The sequence below is a fragment of the Poecile atricapillus genome, chromosome 35 (genome assembly GCF_030490865.1).
Source record: "Poecile atricapillus isolate bPoeAtr1 chromosome 35, bPoeAtr1.hap1, whole genome shotgun sequence".
In the NCBI taxonomy this organism is placed as follows: domain Eukaryota; kingdom Metazoa; phylum Chordata; class Aves; order Passeriformes; family Paridae; genus Poecile; species Poecile atricapillus.
Genome location: NC_081283.1, coordinates 821,147 through 843,340, shown reverse-complemented (window position 1 = coordinate 843,340; position 22,194 = coordinate 821,147). Strand labels below are relative to the sequence as shown.

The 22,194-nt window shown below is 58.0% G+C and overlaps 2 protein-coding genes across 3 annotated transcripts; both read left to right on the top strand.

Moving 5' to 3' along the window:
* The first annotated feature begins 3,343 nt into the window (after positions 1–3,343).
* KRT18 (keratin 18) lies at positions 3,344–9,344 on the top strand. The gene is made up of 7 exons (XM_058861307.1): positions 3,344–3,919; positions 4,662–4,744; positions 6,130–6,286; positions 6,355–6,519; positions 7,053–7,178; positions 7,779–8,002; positions 9,147–9,344. Exons 1-7 carry the CDS (start codon positions 3,476–3,478, stop codon positions 9,250–9,252), a joined length of 1,305 nt encoding a protein of 434 aa, XP_058717290.1. The 5' UTR covers positions 3,344–3,475; the 3' UTR covers positions 9,253–9,344.
* An 875-nt stretch (positions 9,345–10,219) lies between these two features.
* On the top strand, positions 10,220–20,793 carry EIF4B (eukaryotic translation initiation factor 4B). 2 transcript variants are annotated; one of them, XM_058861288.1, is made up of 15 exons: positions 10,220–10,295; positions 13,471–13,608; positions 14,500–14,708; positions 15,765–15,881; positions 16,070–16,124; positions 16,287–16,430; positions 16,883–16,993; positions 17,154–17,321; positions 17,736–17,970; positions 18,396–18,514; positions 18,594–18,804; positions 19,487–19,554; positions 19,816–19,906; positions 20,001–20,055; positions 20,605–20,793. In XM_058861288.1, the coding sequence occupies exons 1-15, from the start codon at positions 10,283–10,285 to the stop codon at positions 20,680–20,682; spliced, it is 1,812 nt and encodes a 603-aa protein (XP_058717271.1). In that variant the 5' UTR covers positions 10,220–10,282; the 3' UTR covers positions 20,683–20,793. The 2 variants fall into 2 exon arrangements, with proteins under 2 accessions (XP_058717271.1, XP_058717272.1); XM_058861289.1 differs by lacking the exons at positions 19,487–19,554; positions 20,605–20,793 and having other exon boundaries at positions 10,221–10,295; positions 20,001–20,061.
* Positions 20,794–22,194: the final 1,401 nt, after the last annotated feature.

Sequence of the window (22,194 nt, the reverse complement as noted above, 5' to 3'; positions counted from 1 at the left end):
GGGCTTGCCCCAAAATGCGGGTCCCGGTGCCCCCCACCCCACTCTGCGACCCCTCCCGGAGGAGGAGACCCACCGAGTGTTCCCAGGGAGTGTTCCCAGCCCTGTGCCGACCATGTCCCCACACACCGATCTCCCAATCTGAGTCCCCAACTCCACGTCACCAAGTCCTGTCCACCCAGTTTGGGCCCCTGACCCCAGTCTGGGTCCCCCAGTCTCAGTCCCCAACCCCTGACCCAAGCCTACATCCCCAGCTCATCCCCCAGTCTGGGTCTCCAGACCAGTGTCACTACCCTGTGTCCCCCAGTCCATGTCCCCAGCACCACATCTCCAATCCATGACCCCAAACCCCCAACCCATGTCCCCAACCCCTGTCCCCCAGTCTTTGTCCCTGCCCATGTCACCATCCCAGGATCCCAAACTATGTCCCCATGGCACATCCCAAATCCCTGACCCCTGCCCCTGTCCCCAGCTTACATCCCCATGCCCCCCATCCCTGACCCCATAGTTTGGTGGACCACCAAACTATGTCCCCAACCCCATGTCCCTCAATGCAGGACCCCAGTTCCTGTCCCCAGCTCTGTGTCCTCAGCCCATGTCCTCACATCCAAGACCCCAAGCCCTGACTCCAGTCCTCTATCCCCAGCCCTGTGCCCAAATTACATCCCAAACCTGTGTCCCTAAACTCTGTTCCCCCACCCCAAAACCCCAAACCCTGTCCCAAACCCTGTGTCTCCGACCCCTGACCCCCAGTCTTTGTCCCCAGCTCCAATTCTTCAACCCCTGAGCACAGCCCCTGTCCCTAAATCTGGAGTCACAAGATGGAACTGCAGCCACATCACTCCCAATCTGGCCCCAGACCTGTCCCCAGGCCTCACCAAGGCCTGTCCCCAGTACCAAACTCAGCAGCAAAATAGGGAAAACATCCCAAAAAAGGCATGGGATGGATGGATGGATGGATGGATGGATGGATGGATGGATGGATGGATGGATGGATGGATGGATGGAGGTGAGTTCAGGTGTGTTCAAGCAGGTTCAGGTGTGTGCAGGTGGGTCTGACAGGTGCCAGTGCTTGCAGTGGTGGCTCTATTGGTGGCTCCAGCCCAGACTTGCCCGGCACGAGGGCGGCACACGCTGCGAGAGGGTGCGGCACCCGCAGCCCAACTCCTCTCCTTCCTTCCTTCCTTCCTTCCTTCCTTCCTTCCTTCCTTCCTTCCTTCCTTCCTTCCTTCCTTCCTTCCTTCCTTCCTTCCTTCCTTCCTTCCTTCCTTCCTTCCTTCCTTCCTTCCTTCCTTCCTTCCTTCCTTCCTTCCTTCCTTCCTTCCTTCCTCCCTTCCTCCCTTCCTCCCTTCCTCCCTCCCTCCCTCCTGCCTTCCCTCCTGCCTCTCTCCCTCCCTCCCTCCCCAAATCCATCCGGATTCCACTAGGAGGCGGAGGGGGGAGGGTCCCATAGGTCTGGGCTTCCCAGCCCCCACAGGTAGGGTCTCAAAGCCCCCCCAAATCTGCGACGCCCGGGAGGGGACACGATCTGCTCTCCCCTCTGTGCCCCCAGAGGCTCCCACTACCTCCAGCTCCTCCCTAAATCCCGTCCGTCCGTCTTATCAGGAAAGAATTTCCAGAGATAACCCTCGGGGGGGGTGGGTAGGGTGCAGACCCTGCAGGACACTCCCCCAGCCCCTCAAGACCACCGAGTCCCCCCAAGGAGCAGCGGGAACCCCCTGGACCCTTGACGGTCCCAGCTGAGCCCCCCATCGGCATCAGCTGGGGATACTGAGGCACAGAGGAACACAGGGGGGACACGGGGGGACGTGAGAGGATGGGGGACGGGGGGATGGGAGGACTCGGGGGGACACGAGGACTGGACACTGGGGGATACCGGGTGACACGGGAGGGACACAGCGTGGGGACATCGGGGGGTTACAGTGACATGGGGGATGTTTGGGGACCGGGGCACACAGGGGGAAGCCAGGAATGGGAACGCGCCGGGGCGGTGGGGACACGGGTGGGACACGTCACTGACCGGGAACGCCCGGAATGTTCCCGATAAGGCCCAAGATGGGAGCAGCCCCGACACCCTCGCCCCTCCCCCCGAGCCCTTCAGGGGGTCCCAGGGGATCCTCAAAGGGAGACGAGGCCGCTGGACCCCGGGCGGGACCCCCTGGGACCCTTGGGTCCGGCACCTCGGGGACCCCACGGAGAAAATGGGGAGAAAGGAAGGGAAAGGAGGGAGAAAGGGGAGGAAAGGGGAAGACAGGGCACAACAGGATAAAATGGGGCATATGTGGGGGAAAATTGTGAAAAATTGGGGACGAATGGGGCAAAATGGAGGGAATGGGCAAGGAGAAGGAATGGGCAAAGCCAAGAAAAACATGAGGGAAAACGGAATGGGAGAAAAAGGGGAAGGAATGAGGCAAAATGGGGAGAAACAGCAAAAAAATGGGGGGAAACCTGGAAAAACTGTAGAGATGGGGGAAAATCGGGAAAGAAAGGATAAATGGGATAGGAATAGGGTAAAACAGGGCAAGATCAGGCAGAAAGGGTTAAAGTGGGACAAGAATGGGATAAAATGACAAAATAGGCTAAAAATGAGTAAAATGGGACAGGAATGGGGTAGACAGAGCAAAAGGGCCACAAAACAGCAAAACAGGAAGATTTGGCATAAATGGAGTAAAATGGAGCAAAAAGAGGCAGGAATGGGAAAATGGGGAAAATGAGAAATGGGCAAAAATGAGGCAAAAATGAGACAAAGCAAGGCAAGGATGGGGCAAAAGTGGGCAAAAGTGAGTAAAAGGGACATGAACAGAGCAAAACAGAGCAAAATGTGGCAGGAATAGTGTAAAACAGGGTCTTGGGTCAGGCAGGGGCTGCAGCAGTGCAAAGGTCAGTAGGGTGATGCGGGGCTGGCTATGGGGACCCAGAAATGTGTGGGGCTGATCCCGACCCTGCCCCACATCCCACAGTTCTGGGGCCAACCCCTATTACTTCGTCCCCCACCCCACAGTTATGGGGTCGATCCCATCCCTCCAACTCTCATCCCACAAATTCTGGGGCTGATTCCTTTCCCTCTGCCCCCCACCCCACAGTTCTGGGTCTTCCCCCATTCCACCCACTCCATACCCCATAAGTTTTGGGGTTGATTCCTTTCCCCCTGCCCTGCACTCCCCAATTCTGGGTCAGACCCCCAAACCTCTGTCCTGTATTCCACGAGTTTTGGGGCTGATTCCTTTCCTTCACACCCCACTCCCCAAGTTTTGGAGTCGATCCCCTTCCATGTCCTCCCACCCCCAGCTGTGGGGCCGATCCCCGCAGGAACAAAGCCCTGGGCCGGCTCCAGCCGCACCTTCCCGGGAGCGAGGCCGTGGGGAGGTGCCGTGGGGCCGCTCCCGGCTATAAATCCCGGGCAGAATTCCCGCCCGGAATTCCATCCGTGCGTCCGTCCGTGCGACTCTCTGGCTCCCGCCGTCGTGTCACCGTCCCCATGAGCTTCTCCCGCCGCACCGTCTATTCCAGCTCCGTCCGCTCCGGGACCCTCGGGACCCATGGGATCGCCCCCGGCCGCCGCTTCGCCCCCTTGGGCAGCGCCGCGAGCGTGTACGCGGGGGCGGGGGGCGCGGGATCCCGCATCTCCGTCACCCGCACCCTGAGCAGCGCTGGGGGGGGCTTTGGGGCAGGTTACGGGGCCGGTTATGGGGCCAGCCTGGGGGGCAGCGTCTTCCTGGGGGCCTCCGGGGCCGTGGCAAACGAAAAGGAGGCGATGCAGGACCTCAACGACCGCCTGGCCACGTACCTGGAGCAGGTGCGGAGCCTGGAGCGGGAGAACCGGCGCCTGGAGACCCAAATCCGGGAGTTTATGGCCCAAAAGGGGCCCAGCGCCCACGACTGGAGCCCCCAATGGGAGCTGATCGAGGAGCTACGGGAGAAGGTCGGGGCGCGGGGGGGGTCCGGGTTAAACATTAACTGGGGGGGGGGGGGGTGAAGAACTGAACTTTGCATCTGTGGGGGGACTGTAAGTCCCTGGGGGGACATGGGGGAGATCTGCAAGTCCCCGCGGGTGGGGGGCACGGGGAGGTTTCCTCCCCGTGGGGCTGTTTTTGCGTGGGGCGAAAGGACGTGACCGAGGCCACCGGGATGGGGCGGTGTTGAAGGAGCCCCCCTCCATTTTTACCCCGATTTTTGGGTAAATGACCCCCCTCCCAGCCTCCCCAAAGCCCCTCCTGGAGCCCCCCTCAAGGTGACCGGCACCCCTACCCCCACCCCTCGGTCCGCCCCGCCCCGGGTTATCGCCGCTTTTCCGGGGCGAGGCCCTGTAGGGAAGGGGGATCAGGGAAGTAATCTTGCCGCGGTGACAGTGACACGTGTCCCTGTATCCCTGTGTGCGTCCCTGTGTCGCCGTGTCCCATGTGTCCCACTCACCTGTCCCCCCCATATCCATGTGTTCACCTCTGTCCATGTGTCTCCATGTCTGTGTGTCCACCTTCACGTGTCCCCCATCCCCATGTCCCCATATCCATGTGTCTCCCCATGTCCCCCCCTCCATCAGTCCCCATATCTCTGTGTCCATGTCCCCACATCCATATGTCCATTTGTCCCTACATGTCCCTATATTCGTGTGTATCCCCCGTGTGTCCTCTGTATCCATGTGTGTCCTCCTGTCCCCATCCCAGATCCTGGAGAGCACAGTGGAGAATGCACGGACAGTGCTGCAGATTGACAATGCACGGCTGGCGGCCGACGACTTCCGGGTCAAGTGAGGGCGGGATACTGGGAATAATGGGAATACTAGGAATAACGGGGATGGGAACACGGCAGGGATGACATGGGAATGAGGATGGAGTGGGAATGGGGATGGAAATGAGGGTGGGAATATGATGGAAAAGAGGGTGGAGATAGGGTGGGAATAGGGGTGGGAATGGGCACTGAGTGGGAATGGGGATAGAGGTGGAAATGGAGTTAGAAACAAGCTGGGAATGGAGATGGGATTAGGGGTGGGATTGGGTAGGAATGAGGATGAAGATGGGGGTGTGAATGGGGATGAGGATGGAGACGAGATGGGGATGAGGACAAGGACGAGGATGGGAATGGGAACAGGAGTTGGGATGGGATGGGATGGGATGGGATGGGATGGGATGGGATGGGATGGGATGGGATGGGATGGGATGGGATGGGGATAAGGATGATGAGAGAGATGGGATGGAGACAAGCATGGAAATAGGAGTGAGAATGGGAATAGGGTGAAAATGGATGGGGATTGGGATGGGATGGAGATGGGTGGGAAGGAAGTGGGTACAGGGATGGGAATGGGGTGGTGACAGAGACGAGGATGGGGCTGGAGATGGGACAGGGATGTGCACAAAGACCAGGATGGAAATAGGAGCGGGAACGGAGAACATGTGTGGACAGGGATAGGGATGGACTGAGGATGGAAATCAGGATGAGGACAAGGTCAAAGATGGAAACAGGAGTGGGAATGGGAAACTGGAGGGGGACAGGGAAAAGGACAGGCATGGGGACAGCTGTAGGTGAGAAATGGGATGGGACAGGAATGGAAATGGGATCGGGAGATGAAATTGGGAATGGGGACAAGGAGAAGGATGGGAATAAGGATGGGGACAGAGACAAAGATGGGATGAGTGTAGATGGCAGAGGGGATGAGACGGGAATAAGAACATGGATGGAGACAGTGATGGGATGAGGTCAGGCAGTGCTGGAGATGGAAATGAGGATGGGACAAGGAGATGGGATGGGACTGAAAATAGAGATGAGATGAGGATGGGGATGAGAATGAGGATGGATATGAGACTGAGGATGAGAATGATGGGAATGGGATGGGGATGGGACAGCAATGGGGAAAGGGATGTGATGGGAATGAAGATGATGATGATGGAACAGGGATGGGGAGAAGGATGTGTTGGGAATGGAAATAGGGCTGAAGATGACAGGGATTGAACAAGGATGAGGAAAAGGCAGTGTTGGGTTGGGGATGGAAATAGGGCTGATGATAGGGGTGGGGGACAAAGATATGTTGGGCACAGAAACAAGGCCGAGGACAAGGACAAAGTTATGAATGGGCATAAGGCTGGCTCAGCTCCATGTCCCATCCTGGCTCTGGCCTCACTTCTGTGGCATTGCCAGATTCGAGGCAGAGCTGGCCATCCGGCTGTCAGTGGATGGCGACATCATGGGGCTGCGCAAGGTCTTGGATGACACCAACATGACGCGGCTGCAGCTTGAGGGGGACATCGAGGCCCTGCGTGAGGAGCTGATCCTGCTGCGCAAGGACCATGACCAGGTGGGTCTGGGTGGCTTGGGGGGCCTGGGGAGGGCATGGGACCCCAAACTGACCCACTCTGCCTCCAGGAAGTGCAGGACCTGCAAGCGCAGGTCTCACAGTCAGCGCTGACAGTGGAGGTGGATGCACCACGGTCGCAGGATTTAGGGAAGGTCCTGGGGGAGCTGCGGGCTCAGTATGACACCCTGGCCCAGAAGAACCTGGAGGACCTGGAGAAGCAGTGGGGGCAGCAGGTGGGGAACCCAAAAAAACCCAAGTCCCACCCCAAAATGGTCCTCAAAATGGTCCTGGGGGAGCTGCATATGCAGGACAATGCCCTGGTCTTAAAATCCCTGGAGAACTAGAGGGAGTGGGAGTGGAAGTGGGAGTGGGAGTGGGAGTGGGAGCGGGGTGTCCCCAGGCTGGCATAGGAGGTTCCCAAACAAGCCCCACAAAGGGGAGAGGAAGGGGTGGAGTCTCCCCTGGGTGGAGACTTGGGATGTTTTCAGGGGGACTCCTGGGGTGAGCTTTCTGGGAGGTTCCTTGTTGAACCTTGGGGACACTTTTGGGGTGGCCTCTGTCCAAGGGGGCCCAATTTTGGAGCCCATCCTAGGGGATTCCCATGATGTGGGACCCTCATGCCTGAGTCTGGCTCCTCTTGGGATGGTCTCATCACCCACATCTCCACCAGGACTTGGGGTGTCCATGGTGGTTGGGACCAAGGCTGCTGCCCCCCAGACCCCAAGGGTGTCCCTGAGCCCTCCCAGACCCCTCCTTTCCCTCCCAGATCACGGAGACCACCCTGGAGGTGACACAGAGCACAAAGGACCTGGACACAGCACGAGGCACTGTTGGGGTCCTGCGTCGCTCACTGCAGACCCTTGAGATCGACCTTGAGGCCCTGCGCAACCAGGTACCCCAAAATTCCCCAAAAAACCCCAACTCTCCCAAATCCCTCAATCCACAGCCTCACACCCCCAACTCTGCCCACCAAAACCTAACTTCCTTTAATCCATGGCTCCAAAGCCCCAAAACCCTTCCAATCCCCAAGCCATAACTCCAGGCCCCCAAAGGCCATTTTTAAGGTCCTGAGCCCCACCTGCTAAACCCTCCAAATCCCCCAGAACTCAGGGCTGGAAGCTGCACTGCCTGAGGCTGAGGCTCGGGCCAGGGTGAACCCCCACAAGACTCCCTAATCCTCCCCTGATCCCCTCTGAACATGGGTTTGGGGGCTGCATTGACCAATCTTGGGGTGAACTCCCACAAAACCACTTAGTCCCCCCAGAACGTGGGTCTGGAGGCTGCACTTGCTGAGCCCGAGGTGACTCCTGCCCCATTTTCGTGGTGCAGATCCTTCAAACCCCCCATTTTAGGGGTAGTGACTCCCCCAAAACCCCCTACTTCCCCCCTGAACACTCGAAAACACAGATTTAGAGGCTGCCATGGTCCAGGCTGAGTCTCAGACCGAGGTGAACCTGCCCAAAACTCCCTTGACCCCATCCAATCCCCCAAGAATGCAGGTCTGGAGGCGGCACTGGCTGAGGCCGAGGCTCGGGCCGGGGCTCACCTGGCGCAGGTGCAGCTCCAGGTGAGCACGGCCGAGGCAGAGCTGCGGGACGTGAGGGCGCAGCTCCAGCGGCAGAATGAGCAGCACCGTGAGCTGCTCGGCCTCAAGGATCGGCTCGAGGCTGAGATCGCGACGTATCGGCAGCTGCTGGAGGGCAGCGACGGCTTCAGGTGAGCAGGGGGGGACTGGGGAGGGGCTCAGGTACTGGTTGGTTCAGGTGGGGGGAAAGGAATTCAGGTACCAGCAGGGTTGAAGTTCAGATGAGAGAGGGAGGCTCAGGTACAGGAAGGGTAAGTTCAGATGAGTGAGGAAGTTTGTGGGGGAATTCAGGTTGGGGGGAAGTTCAGGTCATGGGGAGGGGTTTGGGGGGGTTCAGGTAAGGGGGAGGAGTTCGAGTATGAGAAGGTTCAGGGGAGAGTTTGGTGGAGAGGGAAGGAATTCAGGTATGGGGTGTTAGAAGTTCAGGTGAGGGGGGAATTTGGAGGTGTAGTTCCGATATGGGCAGTTCAGGTGAGGAGGGAAAAGAAACCACGTACAGGAGGTGGAAGTTCAAATAAGGGGGGAGTTCAGATGCAGGGGGAGAATGTGGGGGGGGCATGTGAACAGGGGTTCAGGTTGGGGGGGGAGTTCAGGTTTGGGGGAAGGTGAGCAGAGAGAGCTCAGGTGAGGAAGCTTGGGGGATGACTTCAGGTATGAGGGCTCATGGGGGAAATTCAAAGGGAGGCAGTTCAGGTGAGGGGGAATCCAGGTACAGGGGGGTTTAGGTGGGGTGGAAGTTGAGGTGAGGGGGAATGGAGACAGAGGAGGGGGGATATGGGCTGGAAAGGGGATGGGAAGGGATAATCTCAGGAATGGAGTGTCCAGGTGCTGTACCTGGCATGGAGAGGGGACAGCGGTGACAACACAGTGACAACCAGGGTGGATGAGCCCCCTGTGATGAAGTGTCCAGGTCCCACCAGTTTCAAGATTTTGGGGACAGACAGGGAACAGCAGTGACATCGAGGGGGGAATGATCCCAGGAGATCAACTGTCCCAGCTCTGTCATTCAGGATGGTCTGGGGATGGAGGCAATGGTGATGTCAGAGGGCATGAACCCCAGGTGTCCAAGTGTCTGGGTCCCAGCAGTTATTTGGGAACAGCTGGGGGACAGTGGTGACAGCCAGAGGGGACAGTCTCCAGAGTGTTGGGACACCCCAGCCCACCCCCCCGGACATTCCATCACCATCACCTGTTGGCTGACACTGAGGGGAGGACACTACTGGCATGGGGAGGTGACCCCCAGCCACCCCTACCCCTAACCTCCCCTCCCTGCAGCTTGAGGGATGCCCTGGACAAAGAGACCACAGCCACCACGGCAGGGACAGGGACCACCCAGCGTGTGGTCACCGAGACCAGGGAGGTGAAGGTCCGCACGTACTGAGGGGGTCACGGGGGATCCCCGGCCTCCAAAAGCCGGGGGGGCCTCCGAGCCCCTCCAGATCCAAATAAAGTGGTGATTCCCATGAATGGGAGATGGGATGTGCTGGTGTGTCCTTCCGGGGGGGAAACAGGGGTGGGAATATGGGGCTGAGACCAGGGGAAACTGAGGCACGGGGTTGTCAGGGGAGGGATGGATTCCTGTACCCCATCTTGTCACCATCCTGACACCTGTCACCCATGCCCCCCCAGGACACCCCTTTCACCCCCAGCCATGTCGGGGTCCCTGGGGGCATCGACCTCCCAGAACCAGCCAGGAGGACCCCAAAACGTCCCTGTCCCTGCCAGCCCCGGGGTAAGCCCCGAGCTCTGAGCGCTGTCCCGTCGTGAGCTGCTCCCTGGGGACACGGGTGTCGCGGGAGCGGAGGTCCCACTGCGGTACCCGGCTGTCCCCGTGCGGTGCTCGGGGGTCGCGGGGATCCTCGTGCCCGGGAGTCCCGGTGTCGGGGTTTCCTTGGGGGTCGGTGCTCAGAGGTGTCGGTGCCCGGGGGTCACTGGAGCGTCAGTAGACCGGGGGTGTTGGTGCCTAGAGGGTCACGTACCAGGGGGTGCCGGGATCGGGGCTCCCGGGGGGCTCCCAGGGGTGTCGGTGTCCGGGGAATGGCGGTGCCCAGGGCTGTCGCTGTGTGGGGGAGCCCAAGTCCGGGGCTCCTGGTGTCGGGGATCGCAGTGACCGGGGAATCCCCTGTCAGTGCCCAGGGGTCTGAGTGTCGTGGGGCCCGGGGAGGAGTGCCGCTGTCGGGGCGTTTCGGTGTCCGGGCTGTGAGTGCCGGGGGTCCCCGCTGCCGGGAGCCCCGCTGAGAGGATCCTGCTGCGGTCCCTCCGCCCCTCCCCCACAGGGCTCTCCGGGCCCAGGCCCCGCCCCCAGCCCAGATCACGCCCCCGCGCTTTGCCCCGCCCCCTGACAGGGCGCGACGCTCGTGGTCACGTGACGCCGCCATCCGGGTCCTTTGCCTTCTCTGCCTCGTCCCAACATGGCGGCCCCAGGTGAGCGCTGCGCCGCGGGCCCGGGCCCCGCCGGCCCGCGCGGGGCTCCGCGGGCACTGATGGCGGCACCGATGGCGGCCCCGGGGCTGTTACGGGCACCGCCGCTCCTGGATATGGGGTTAGGTGGGGAGGCGGTGGCGGGAGCACCGGGGGAAGCGGCGGGAAAACCGAACCACCCCCCCCCCCCCTTCCTCCTCCGCCGCGTCTCCTCAGGGCGGGCGCGCGCCCTTTCCCCCCCGCCGCTTCCCATTGGCGGGGGTGTGCGCGCGGCCCGTGATTGACGTGCGCGCGCCGGGCTCCCCCAACACCTCCCTGCTTCCCATTGGCGGGGGCGCGCGTGCCCGGCTGGTGATTGACGGGCGCGCGCCGGGCGCGGCCCGGCGCGTGCGCGCGGGAGGGGGCGACGTGCCCACGTGGCCGCGAACGGGAGGGGTCGGAGGGGCCCCGGTACCGGGAGTTATGGGGGGAGATGGGATTTGCCTCCCCACACATCTGCTCCCAGGGGCTGCACCGGGACCCCCTTCCCGGGCCCGCGGTGCTCTTGGGGTTCCTTGGGGTTAGTAACGGGGGAGGCGGGGCGGGATATGACCCCTCCCAGCCCTGCTCCCCACTCCATTCCCGATCCCGCAACATCTCCCGGGATCCCCGGCTCTCCCTGGGGGGTCCCGGTACCAGTGTGAGCACGGGGGCTGGAAGGTGCTTCCCATCCCAAGGTTCGGTGTTTCCCACCTGGATCCATCCCTGTCTCAGCTTTCCCGTGGCCTAAGGTGCTTCCTGCATTCCCAGGAGAGTCTCAGGCTGGTTTCCTGGGGGAGGTTGAGTCACCCTGGGGCATCTCTGAGGCTCTTGAGGCTCCCGGATCCCAGGCTGGGATTCCTGTAAGATTCCCAGAACAGCCCCATGCTTTCCTGAAGTCCATGGTAGGAGGGAAGGGAGGGATTGGGGGAAGATGGAGCCATCCCAGGGATCTCACATAGCATAACCACCACCCTCTCCCAATTCCCACGGGAAAATACCAGTGGTGGTTCTCTCTGTGCTGTGTTTCCATGGAATAACATTTCCAGGCCATTCCATGAGCAATCCCAGCATTCCACCTTCATCCTTTTTATCCTTGTTAAAGCTCTTCAGTTTATTAACTAATTATTATTCCACTCTCTGGCCAGAGCTCTGACCATATGAAAATTCATGATCTCTCCTTAAAAAAAAAAAGGATGTTTTTCCAAGCCTTTCTTTCTTATATTCTTAAAATGCATCAGTTTTCCTTGCCCTGGGGGCACAATTGACTTCCCCAAAACCTGGTGGGGGAAGGAAGGAAATAAATCCACCATTTCTTTCAGACTCTGAGACCCCCCCCCCCGCCCCCAGCTCCACCTGGAGGGATTTTTCCTGGAAAATGTGGCATTCTTGCCGGGAAAGGTCCCAGATCCAGTGGCAGAGCTGCATGAGGGCAGCAGTTCCTCCTGGAAGGAGGGAAGACTGGGGGGAATTGTAAATCAAAATCTGCCTTCCAGGAAATAACCCAGTTTTCCAGGAGGGTCACAGCATATGCCTGGGTGTGTCCCTGCAGGGGGTCAGATGGGGACAGCCTTCCTGGTGGAAAGAGCAAATAAAGGGGGCTGGGGGGTGGCTCGGTGGCTCCTGACCCCTAGTGTGTCCCGTACCAGTGGCTCCTGTCCCATCCTGGTGTCCCATGTCCCAGTCTGGAGCCCCGTCCCGCCCCAGTGGCTCCTGTCCCATCTCAGTGCTCCATGTCCCATCTTGTGTCTCATCCTGTCACTTCCTGTCCCCTCTTGGCTCCTCCTGTGCCTCCTGCTGTCCCATCCCAGTTCCCCTTGTATTCCATCCTGGTGTCCCACATCCCTTCCTGGTTCCTTCCGTCCCGTCCCAGTGGCTTCTGTCCCACCTTGTGTCCCACCCTGATGCCCTCGTGGCCCATCCCACCACTTCGTGTCACCTTTCAGTGCCATATCCCACCCAGAGGACTCATGTCCCATCCTGTGTCCCTGTGCCTTCTGTGACATCTCAGTACCAGTGTCCCATCCTGTCACCTTGAGACCTGTCCTGATGCCTCATGTCCCATCCCAGTGATTGGTATCACATCTTGTTGGCTCCTGTCTCCTCTTGGTTCCTCATGTCCCATCCTGACATTTCCTGTCTCCTTTTGACTCCTCCTGTCCTACCTCCTGTCCCATCCCAGTGGCTGCTGTCCCATCTTGGTGCTCTGTGTTCCATCCCAGCACTTCCTGTCTCATTCTGCTGCCTTGTGTCCCATCTTGTGTCCTCTCCTGGCACCTCATGTCCCATCCCATCCCATCCCATCGTCATTATCCCGTGTCCCATCTGTCACCTTGTGTCCCATCCCAGGGCGTCCTGTCCCATCCTGGTGCTCCATGTCCTCCTGTATGGTTTCCCCTTGGCCCCTCCTGTCCTGTACCATGTCCCTTCCCAGTGCCCCGTCTCCCATCTCACTGGCTTCTGTTCCATCCCAGCTCCTCCCATTCCATCCCAGTCCCACCTCGTGTCCCATCCTTGTGCTCCATCCCAAGGCCTTGTGTCCCAAGAGGTGGCTCCTGTCACCTCTTGGCATCCCATGTCCCATTCCAATGTCCCATCACAGCGCCTCCTGTCCCTTTCCAGTGTCCCATGTTCTGGTGCCTTGTGTCCAATCCTGGCACCTCATGTTGCCTCTCAGCTCCTCAAGTCCACTCCCAGTGTCAGGTCCTGGTGGCTTTTGTCCCATCCCAGTGTCCCATCCCTGCTACTCATGACCCATCCCAGTGTTCCATGTCCCATCCCTGTGTCCCATGTCTCATCCTGGTGTCCCCAGTCCCATTCCAGTGTCCTGTGTCCCACCCCAGCGTCCCCAGTCCCCTCTGCCCCTGCCCTGTTTCTGTCCTTGCTCTCCTACCTGTTCCCACTCTCCCTTCCATTCCCACTCTTTTTCTGACCCATTCTTGCTCTCATTCCTGTCTGTCCCAGCTCATTCCTGCTCATTTGCTGTCTCATTCCTGCCCATGCCCGCTCCCATTCACACCATTCCCACTCTGATCCCATTCTCATTCCCTCTTATTCCTTCTCTTTCCTGACCTTTCCCCCTCTCATTCCCATCCATTCCCTGTTTAATTCCCCCCATTCCCATTCCCGCTCTGATCTGTGTCTCCGGTCTCTCCTGCAGCGGCAGCAAAGAAGAAGCCAAAGAAGGGGAAGACGCTGACGCTCACGGATTTCCTGGCGGAGGACGGGGGGGGCGGGGGGGGCCCCACCTACATCCCCAAACCTGTGAGCTGGGCCGATGAGACCGATGACCTGGAAGGTGAGCATGGCATTCCTAGAACCAGGATGGCATTCCCAGCTCTGGGATTGACATTCCCAGCCCCCAGAGCAGCATTTCTGGAGCCAGGGTAGCATTCCTAGCCCCCAGAGTGGCATTTCCAGCTCTGGGATTGGCATTCCCAGTCCTTGGAGCAGCATTCTCAATCCGTGGGCACCATTCTGAGCTCTGAGATTGGCATTCTCAGCTCCCAGACTGGCATTCCTGTTTCAGGATCAACCTTCCCATGCCCTAGAGGGGCATTCTGGGATCATGGAGGGCATTCCCAGCTCTGGGTCAGTGTTCCCAGCTCTTGGAACATAACTCCCACCTTCCAGATTGGCATTCCCAGTTCTGGATTGGCATTCCTAGCTGCAAGTGGCACCCACAACTGGAAAAATCCACTGGCTGTTCCTTTTTTGGGGAATAATGAAGCTGGGAGAGCCATGTGAGTTTTCCTTAGGGATGAGACTCAATGTCCAGCAAAGTGGGGGAGCAGAAATGAAGTATTGAGGGTTTTAGGGACTGGATTCACCAGAGCTTCCCACTGAGCCAGGCTGGAATCCAGGCAGGAATGAATCATGGAAAGCCATGCCATGGGATTGCCTATCCCTGCCTTGGCTGATCTGGATGGCATCAGGGCACCTTTTCCATGGATTTACCAATGCTGCTGACAGTTGCCATTGCTCTGCTGGACTCCAGTTCCCTCCGGTTGGGTCTGGATGACTCTGGTTTCTTCCCATTGCCTCCAGTTGCTTTCAGCTGCCTCCATTTGGGTGGGTTTTGGGATGATTTGCTGACTCCAGTTGACGTGGCCAGCTCCGGATGGCCCCAGTCAGCTCTGGTGGGCTCTGGCCAGGTGCGTCTGTCTCCACATTCCGGATTTCTCTGCAGTCTCCACCACGTGGCACAGCAATGATGACGACGTTTACCGGGCGCCTCCGATCGACCGCTCCATCCTTCCCACGGCCCCGCGCGCCGCCCGTGAGCCCAACATCGACAGAAGCCGCCTCCCCAAATCCCCCCCGTACACGGCATTCCTGGGAAACCTGCCCTACGATGTCACGGAAGAGTCCATCAAGGATTTCTTCCGAGGGCTCAATGTGAGTGACATTCCAGACGGTGGGAATGCCATGGGAACCTGGGGTGCAGCTCTTCTCTATCGGACACCCATATCCATTGCCACGGGATTTTCCTGGAATGTTGGAGTCTGTAGGTTGATCCTGAGAGAATCCCGTGATTCCTCAGCCATGGATCAGCCATTTTTGCTCCTCCAGTGGGATTGAGGAGGCTCCAGTGGGGGGGTTTCCCTGTGGAATCGGGTGGAGGTTAGACTGGGAGGGGTGGGGCAGGGCAGCTCCCAAGGTCAAAGAAAACAGCATCAGGAAGCTCATGGATCACACAGAGGTATTGAAACCACAGGGAAATTAGTCCCGAAATGGGGAAAACCAAGTTTATTCACATTTGAACCAATCCTGCTCTTCCCTCTCCAGCTACACACCTTGGCCTTCCTCATTCCTTTTTCCTCTTCCTGGCATTTGTTATCCTTTAAATATAATTCCATGGATGTGTTGTGGATTCTCCTTTGGTCCAAGATAGATCCTGGCTTTCCAAGAGGTTTCCCATCAGGAAATCCATCCCCAAAAAATTCAAGGGATGCTCTGGGGACCCCATGACCCCCTGGGATGTCATTTAGGAATGTCGGTGGCTCCTGATACTTCCTAGGACTCTGACCAGGAATGAGCAAGGAGCTCCCACACTTTGGGAGCCAAAATCCAGGGAAAGGAGGTTGTGGGCTACCCTTTGTCCATGTGGGACTTGTGCTGGACACATCCAGGGCTGGTTTTCCACTGGGATGAGCTCTGTTTTCCACTGGGATGAGCTCTGAGATGGCTCCTGCTTACCTGAGCCAGGTTGGAACCTGCAGAGCATACCCATCCCATTGTTCCCAATGCAGCTGCCAGAGCTGGAATTCTCTTCCCAGTCCCTCAATCCAAAGATATTGGTGGGACTCCCCACTTCCCTTCTCATGCATGAGGAACCTCCTCAATCCCTGGATATCCATGAGTTGCTCCGTCCCAGATCCTGATACCCTTCTGCATTCCCCTTTGGAGGCCAACATCCTGAGGGGAGCTTCCCTGCCTTCCCTCCCTTCACAGATAAGTGCCGTGCGGCTTCCACGGGAACCCACCAATCCTGAGAGGTTGAAAGGTTTCGGATACGCAGAATTCGAGGATATTGATTCCCTGTTCCAGGCCCTGAGCCTTAATGAAGAGGTGAGTCAAATCCCAGCTTCCAAGACCTTAAGGCTTAAAGGAGCTCCAAGGACCTGGAGAAGCATTTGGACATGGGCCTGGAGTGATGGGAAAAGGTCAAATGGCTTCCAGCTGGAAGAGGGGAGGATCAGGTGGGATATGGAGAAGGAATTCCCAGCCCAACACTCACTTCCCACTGTTGTTTCCAGTCTTTAGGTAACAGAAGGATACGAGTGGATGTGGCGGATCAAGCTCAGGATAAAGGTGAGCGTCCAGCTGAGGACACGGATTGAGCAGGGTCGGGATGCAGGGAGAGTGGCCAAGGGTGCAGCCCGAACACTGCCCTGTTTCCTTCCTTTACTTTTAATTTTCTTTACCTTTCCCTCTCCTTGTCTCTGCTCTCTCTGTGTCCCTGGCTCATGGCAGATCGGGACGATCGCTGCTTTGGCAGAGACCGAGATCGCTTCCGGGACTCAGAGCGGTTTGAGAGCGACTGGCGTGCACGTCCAGCTGCTCCCGATGCCTTCGATGACTTCCCCCCGCGCCGGAGTGACGATGGATTTGGGGACAGTGAGTGAAGGGAATAGGCCCAGCATTCCAGGCACTCCCTCCTTCCCCTGTGTCCTGGGAACCAGCATTGTCCCAGGATCCAGGAGCACCTGACACTGCTCTGCCTGAAGTTAGGAGCCACCTGAGCTCATTCCTACCCTGAGGTTGTTCATTCCCATCTGGTCCTCATTCATTCTCAGAACTCAGTCCCACCTGGAGCTAATACATTCCCAGAACTCATTCCCACCCTGAGCTTGTTCATTCCCCATGCACATTTGGAGTTCATTTGTTCTCAGCTCTCATTCCTACCCCAAGCTTATTCATTTCCAAAACTCTTCATTCCCACCTGAGCTCATTCGCAGTCTGTAGGGCTAAATGGGGCCTCCTTCTCTCCCATGTGGAGCAGTACCAGGATTTTCCTCCTTCCTCGTGGAATCTGTGCTTATCCCAGTAAAACCCCATTCCACTTCCAGGATATCGTGATCGCTATGATGACCGGTATCGGGACGGGCCACGGCGGGACATGGATCGCGGCTTTGGGAGCCGGGATCGCTATGATGACCGCAGCAGGGATTACGACCGAGGTGGGAATTCCTAAGGATTTTCAGGGGCAGAGAGATTGGGAGTGACACCCGCCTCCATGGCCAGCAACTGGGAATCCCCCAAATTCCCAGACTCTTGTCACTGGGAATCTGGGCTGCATTATCCCTAGTCACTCTCAGACAGAACCATCTCATTCCCCAGGCTACGATTCCCGAATAGGCAGTGGCCGGAGAGCCTTTGGAAGCGGATACCGCCGGGATGATGACTACCGTAGCTATGAGGATCGTTATGACCGGCGGGATGACCGCATGGATCGGTGGAATTCCCGGGATGATTACGGCCGGGATGATTTCCGCCGTGAGGACAGAGGTGGGGTGGAACCAGAGCTGTTCCTTTGGGAAAAGTTGGATAGAATGGGAATGATCCCTTGGAAAAGGTGGGAGCAATAGGGAATGGTCCCTTGGGAATGGTGGGATGTGATGGGAATGGTCGCTTGGGAAAGGTGAGATGGGATTGGAAGGGTCTCTTGAGAAAGGGTGGGATAGGAATGATCCCCATGGAAAGGTGGGAAGAACAGGGAATGGTCTGTCAGGGAAGGTGGATTAGGATGGAAATGTTCCTCGTGGAAAAGTGAAAGAGAGTGGGAATGATCCCTCAGGAGAGGTGGACTGGGGAAGGGGTAGTCCTTTGGGAATGGTGGGATGGATCGGGGATTATCCTGTCAGTCCCAGTACTGGTGCAGGCAGGATCAGTGCCCATCAGGATCTCCCGGCTCATTCCCAGGTCCCACCCAGAGACCGAAGCTCAACCTGAAGCCCCGCAGCGCTCCCAAAGAAGAGGAAACTTCCGGAGCTCCCGCTGCCCAATCCAGCCGGGCTGCTTCCATCTTTGGGGGGGCCAAGCCTGTGGATACAGCGGCTCGGGAGCGGGAAGTGGAGGAGCGGCTCCAGAAGGAGCAGGAAAAACTCCAGCGGCAGCTGGAGGATGACAAGAGGATCGACAGACGGCCCCGGGAAAGGTGGGAATGGTGCCTTGGGAAAGAGGGAGTGGGATGGAGATGATCCCGTGGGAAGTGCTGGGAATGGTCTCTTGGGAAAGGTAGGATGGGTAGGGAATGACCACTTGGTAATGATGGAATGGGCAAGAATGATCCCATCCAAAGGATGAGAAGGGTAGGGAATGGTCTCTTGGGTAAGGGGGATGGGGAGGGAATGATCTCCACAAGGAGGTGGGATTGGATGGAAATGATTCCTCAGGAAATTCAGGGCTGATCCCTACAGAGAGCTGGGAGGGACAGGGAATGGTCCCCATGGAAAAGTAAGTGGGATGTGTGTGAATGATCCCTTCATAAGTGGTTCGTGTGAGGTGGTGCTGATTGTATGGGAAAGGTGGGATCAGGCAGTCATTTCCCAGGCCTCTCATCCTATATCCACCCTATCCCAGGCATCCAAGCTGGCGGAGTGAGGAGAACCAGGAGCGATCCCGGACAGGCAGCGAATCCTCCCAGAGCGGCCCTACAGGACCCTCAGGAACGTCTGTGGGCTCTGGCCCCACCGGCCGGAGTGAGTTGGGATCTGGGGCAGATGGAGCATCCCAGCCCAGGGTGTCTAGCAGCTCCCACACGGATTTGTGTCCCCCCAGCCACACGGAGGAGGGAGAGTGAGAAATCCCTGGAAAATGAGCCCCTAGGAAAAGAGGAGGAGCCACCCTCACCACCCCCCAAATCCCGGGAGGAGAAGCCCAAGGTGATGCCAGCACCGCCTCCCAAGGAAAATGCCTGGATGAAGCGGAGCAGCCAGAACCCCCCTGGCAATTCGCAGAGCTCCGACTCAGAGCAACCCTCCCCAACCAGGTGGGTGTCCCAGGAAGGAGTGGCCTGTGGGGGATGCTTTTCCAGCCCAGAGCATTCTGTGGGTCCCTGGTTTTCCCTGGGGGAAGACCCCAAGGGCCGGGAGAAGGGGTCCCCAACATTGCCAGGGATGATCCTGTAGTGCATCCCAGCATTTCTGCTGCCCATCCCAGCTTTCCTAAGCCCCATCCCGATATTCCTGTATCCCAGGGATGTTCCTGTGCCCCATCCCAGTATTCCTGCAGCACATCCCAGAGTTCCTGTGCCCCATCCCAATGTTCCTGTGCCCTATTCCATGGAGTCACTGTGACACCCAGTGGCCCAGGGGTGTTCCTGCCACACATCCCAATATTCCTGTGTCCCAGCCCAGTGTTCTGTGGCACATCCCAACTCTCTTGCAGCCCATGGAGGCTTTTCTGCCCATCTTAACCTTCCTGTGCTCACTCCCACCATTCTCAGGTGTGCTCCTGGGCTCCATCCTGATATTCCCAGGGCCCAGGGATACTCCAGTACCCCATCGCAGTATTCCCAGGAATTCCCTGTGTACCATTTTAATATTCCAGTGCTCAACTCCAACATTCCCAGGCCCTATCCCAACATTCCTGTGCACCATCCCACCATTCCTAGGAATGGGGCCATTCCAGGGACCCCCCTGATGACCCTCCCCCCTTTTCTGCCTCCCCAGTGGGGGCCCCCCTGGCCCCTCCCCCCCTGGAGATGACGGAGGCCCCCCCAGGACCCCCCAAAGGAGAGGTGAGAATGGTTTTGGAGATTTGGGGGAGTTTTGGGAGCATTTGGGGGGCTCAGAGGGTGTTAGGAGGAGCTCAGGTGGCTTTGGGGGGGCTCGGGGGGAGGTTGGTATTGGGGGAGCTGGGAGGTTGAGGGATTTTGTGGGGGTTTTGAAGGGGGTTGGGGGGGTTCCAGGGATGTCAAGGCCTTGCTGGGAAGTTCAGGAGGGCTTGGGGCGCTCAGGGGCTTTTGGGAGCTGTGACACTCCCCTTCACCCTTTTCCAGCAGAGGAACTGAAGCCAGAGGGGGTCCGGGAGAACAGCTCCAAGGGCCGGAGCTGCAGCCGTGGCCCCGTGGGAATGGGGGACCCTGAGAGGTGAGGCCTCCCCCAGACCCCCCTCAGGAACCAGGAAGCCCCCCCAGGCACTGGGAATTTCCCCAGGAATTGATCTCTGCCCTCTGCCCTGCAGGAGAGATCCCCGGAAGGAGCACGAGCCAAAGAAACTGGAGGAGACCCCCCCCTCTGTAAGGATTCAGGGGGACCCAAAATGGGGAGGGAGGGACCCCCCTCAAATCCCAGGTTTGGGAGATTCTGGGGAATTTCCACCGTAACTGACTCCCCATGCCTCCAGTTAACTGGGGGGCTGCGACCTCTCTTTGGGATGAATGAACTCCCAGGGGACTTCAACCCCTCACATCTCATTTTTTGAGGTACTTTGGGAATTTTCTGCTTCACTGCTCTCCTCCCTCTGCCCACCCCCACAGTTCAGCAGTCTGGGGTACAAAAGGGCAGTCTGAGACCCCTTTTGGGGGGGCTATGACCCCCCCTTTTTGGGGTGAATGATGCCCTGGGGGTCATCATCCACTTCAAATCTTGTTTTTTTGGGGGGCTTGGGAAATTGTTTTCCAATAATGACCCCCCTGGCCCTCTCAGCTCAACCACCCCAGCAATTTGGGATGTCTCTGGCCCCTTTTGGGAGGCTGTGACCTCTGGTTTTGGGATGTGTGAGCCCCTGGGGATCTTTATCCCCCTGAAATCCTATTTTTGGGAATTTTTCCTGGTTTTCCCTGCAGTTCAGCCACGCCAGCAAATATGCCGCGCTCTCCATGGATGGGGAGGATGAAGGTGATGATGAAGAAGGAGCTGAGTAAAAGCTTCCTCCCCCTCCTCCTCCTCCTCAGCCGCCACGGGAACCTCTGGAGATTCCCAAAAATCCCAACCTTGATCCAGGCGAGATGGAAATAAAGCCTAAAACTCATCAATTCCCTCAGCTACGGCTTCTTAAATCCCGGAAAACCCCACCCTGAACGCACGGGAATCACCCCAGAATCAGCACGGTGGGGCAGGAGGGGTAATTCCCAGAGTTTTCTCAAAGGAAAAGCAGCCCCAGCTCCATGTTTTCAATGGAATAAGGGGTGAAGAAGAGCTGGCCTTCCTCCCACCCCACTCACTGGAGCTCCTCCAAAACAGGGTTGGGGAGGCATCCAATCCCCCCCCAAATCCTTCAGGGTCTGGGGTCCCCCTCCACCCCCCATTTGGAATGTTGATTTTCGCCTGGGCACCTTTATCATCCTCCTGCTCACAGGTGTCCCCACAGTTCCCCTACCCAGTTTTTGGGATGCAAACCCCACCCTTTACACAGGAAAACCTGCATTTCTAACCCAGAGCCTCAAGATAATTCTGAGATTTTGGGATTTGGAGTGGGCTGTAAAAGCGTAAAAAGAACTTTCCCAGAGGTTTTGGGAGGTCCTGGGGGAGTTCTGGAGTCCCTAGGGGGGTGTTTAAGGGTTCTCCCCCAGGTTGGGGGCTGTTTTGTTTTCTCCAATAAAATGAGCTTAAAAAGATCCAGAAAGCCCTAAATCCTTCTGCCCTTCTCCTACCCCCCTCAAAGGGAAACGGGGCAGTTCCTCCCAGGCAAAGCCTCCCAGGGGGAATTTCCTGTCCCATCATTGGCCTTCCTCTCTCTGGTGAAGGGCTTCCTTTTCCCTTCTTCTCTTCTTCCATCCTTCTCTTTTGTCATTCCATTCCTCCTCCTTCCTCTTCCTTGTCCCACTGACTCCTCCTTCCCCATCCTTCTTTATTCCTTTTTTATTCCTGCTTTTCCTCCTTCATCCTCCTCCTTCCATCCTCTCTTCCTCCTCCCCCCTTCCTCTTCCTTATTTCTTCCTCCTCCCTCCATCATTCCATCTTCTTCCCTTTTACCTTCCTCCTTCCACCTCATTCTTCCTACTCTTTCCTTCTTCCCTCTGTCCTTCCCATTTTTCCTTCTTCCTCCTTCACTTTCCTCCTTCTTCCATCTCCTTCCTCCTCATCCCTAATTCTTCATCCTCTTCCTCCTTTGTCATTGTTCCTCCTTCACCTTCATCCTGATCTTTTTCTGCTTCCCTCCTCCTCCTCTGCCCTTGCTGATTAACGGTAATTAATTGGGGGCACAGGCATAGAACTGAGCCCTGGGATGCCCCCCCGGCCCTTCCTCTTTCCTGGCTCTTCCCAACCGCTGGAATGCTGGAACCCGCCTCCCCCACCGCTGGAATGCGGGCCCCCCCCGCGGCGGCTCTGGCCCTACAAAGGGGGGTTTGTCCTGGCCGGGGCGGGGTGGGGGGAAGGGCCCCAAGGACTGCGAGGACCCCAGGGGCTGGGAGAAGGGGACCCTGACAATTTCC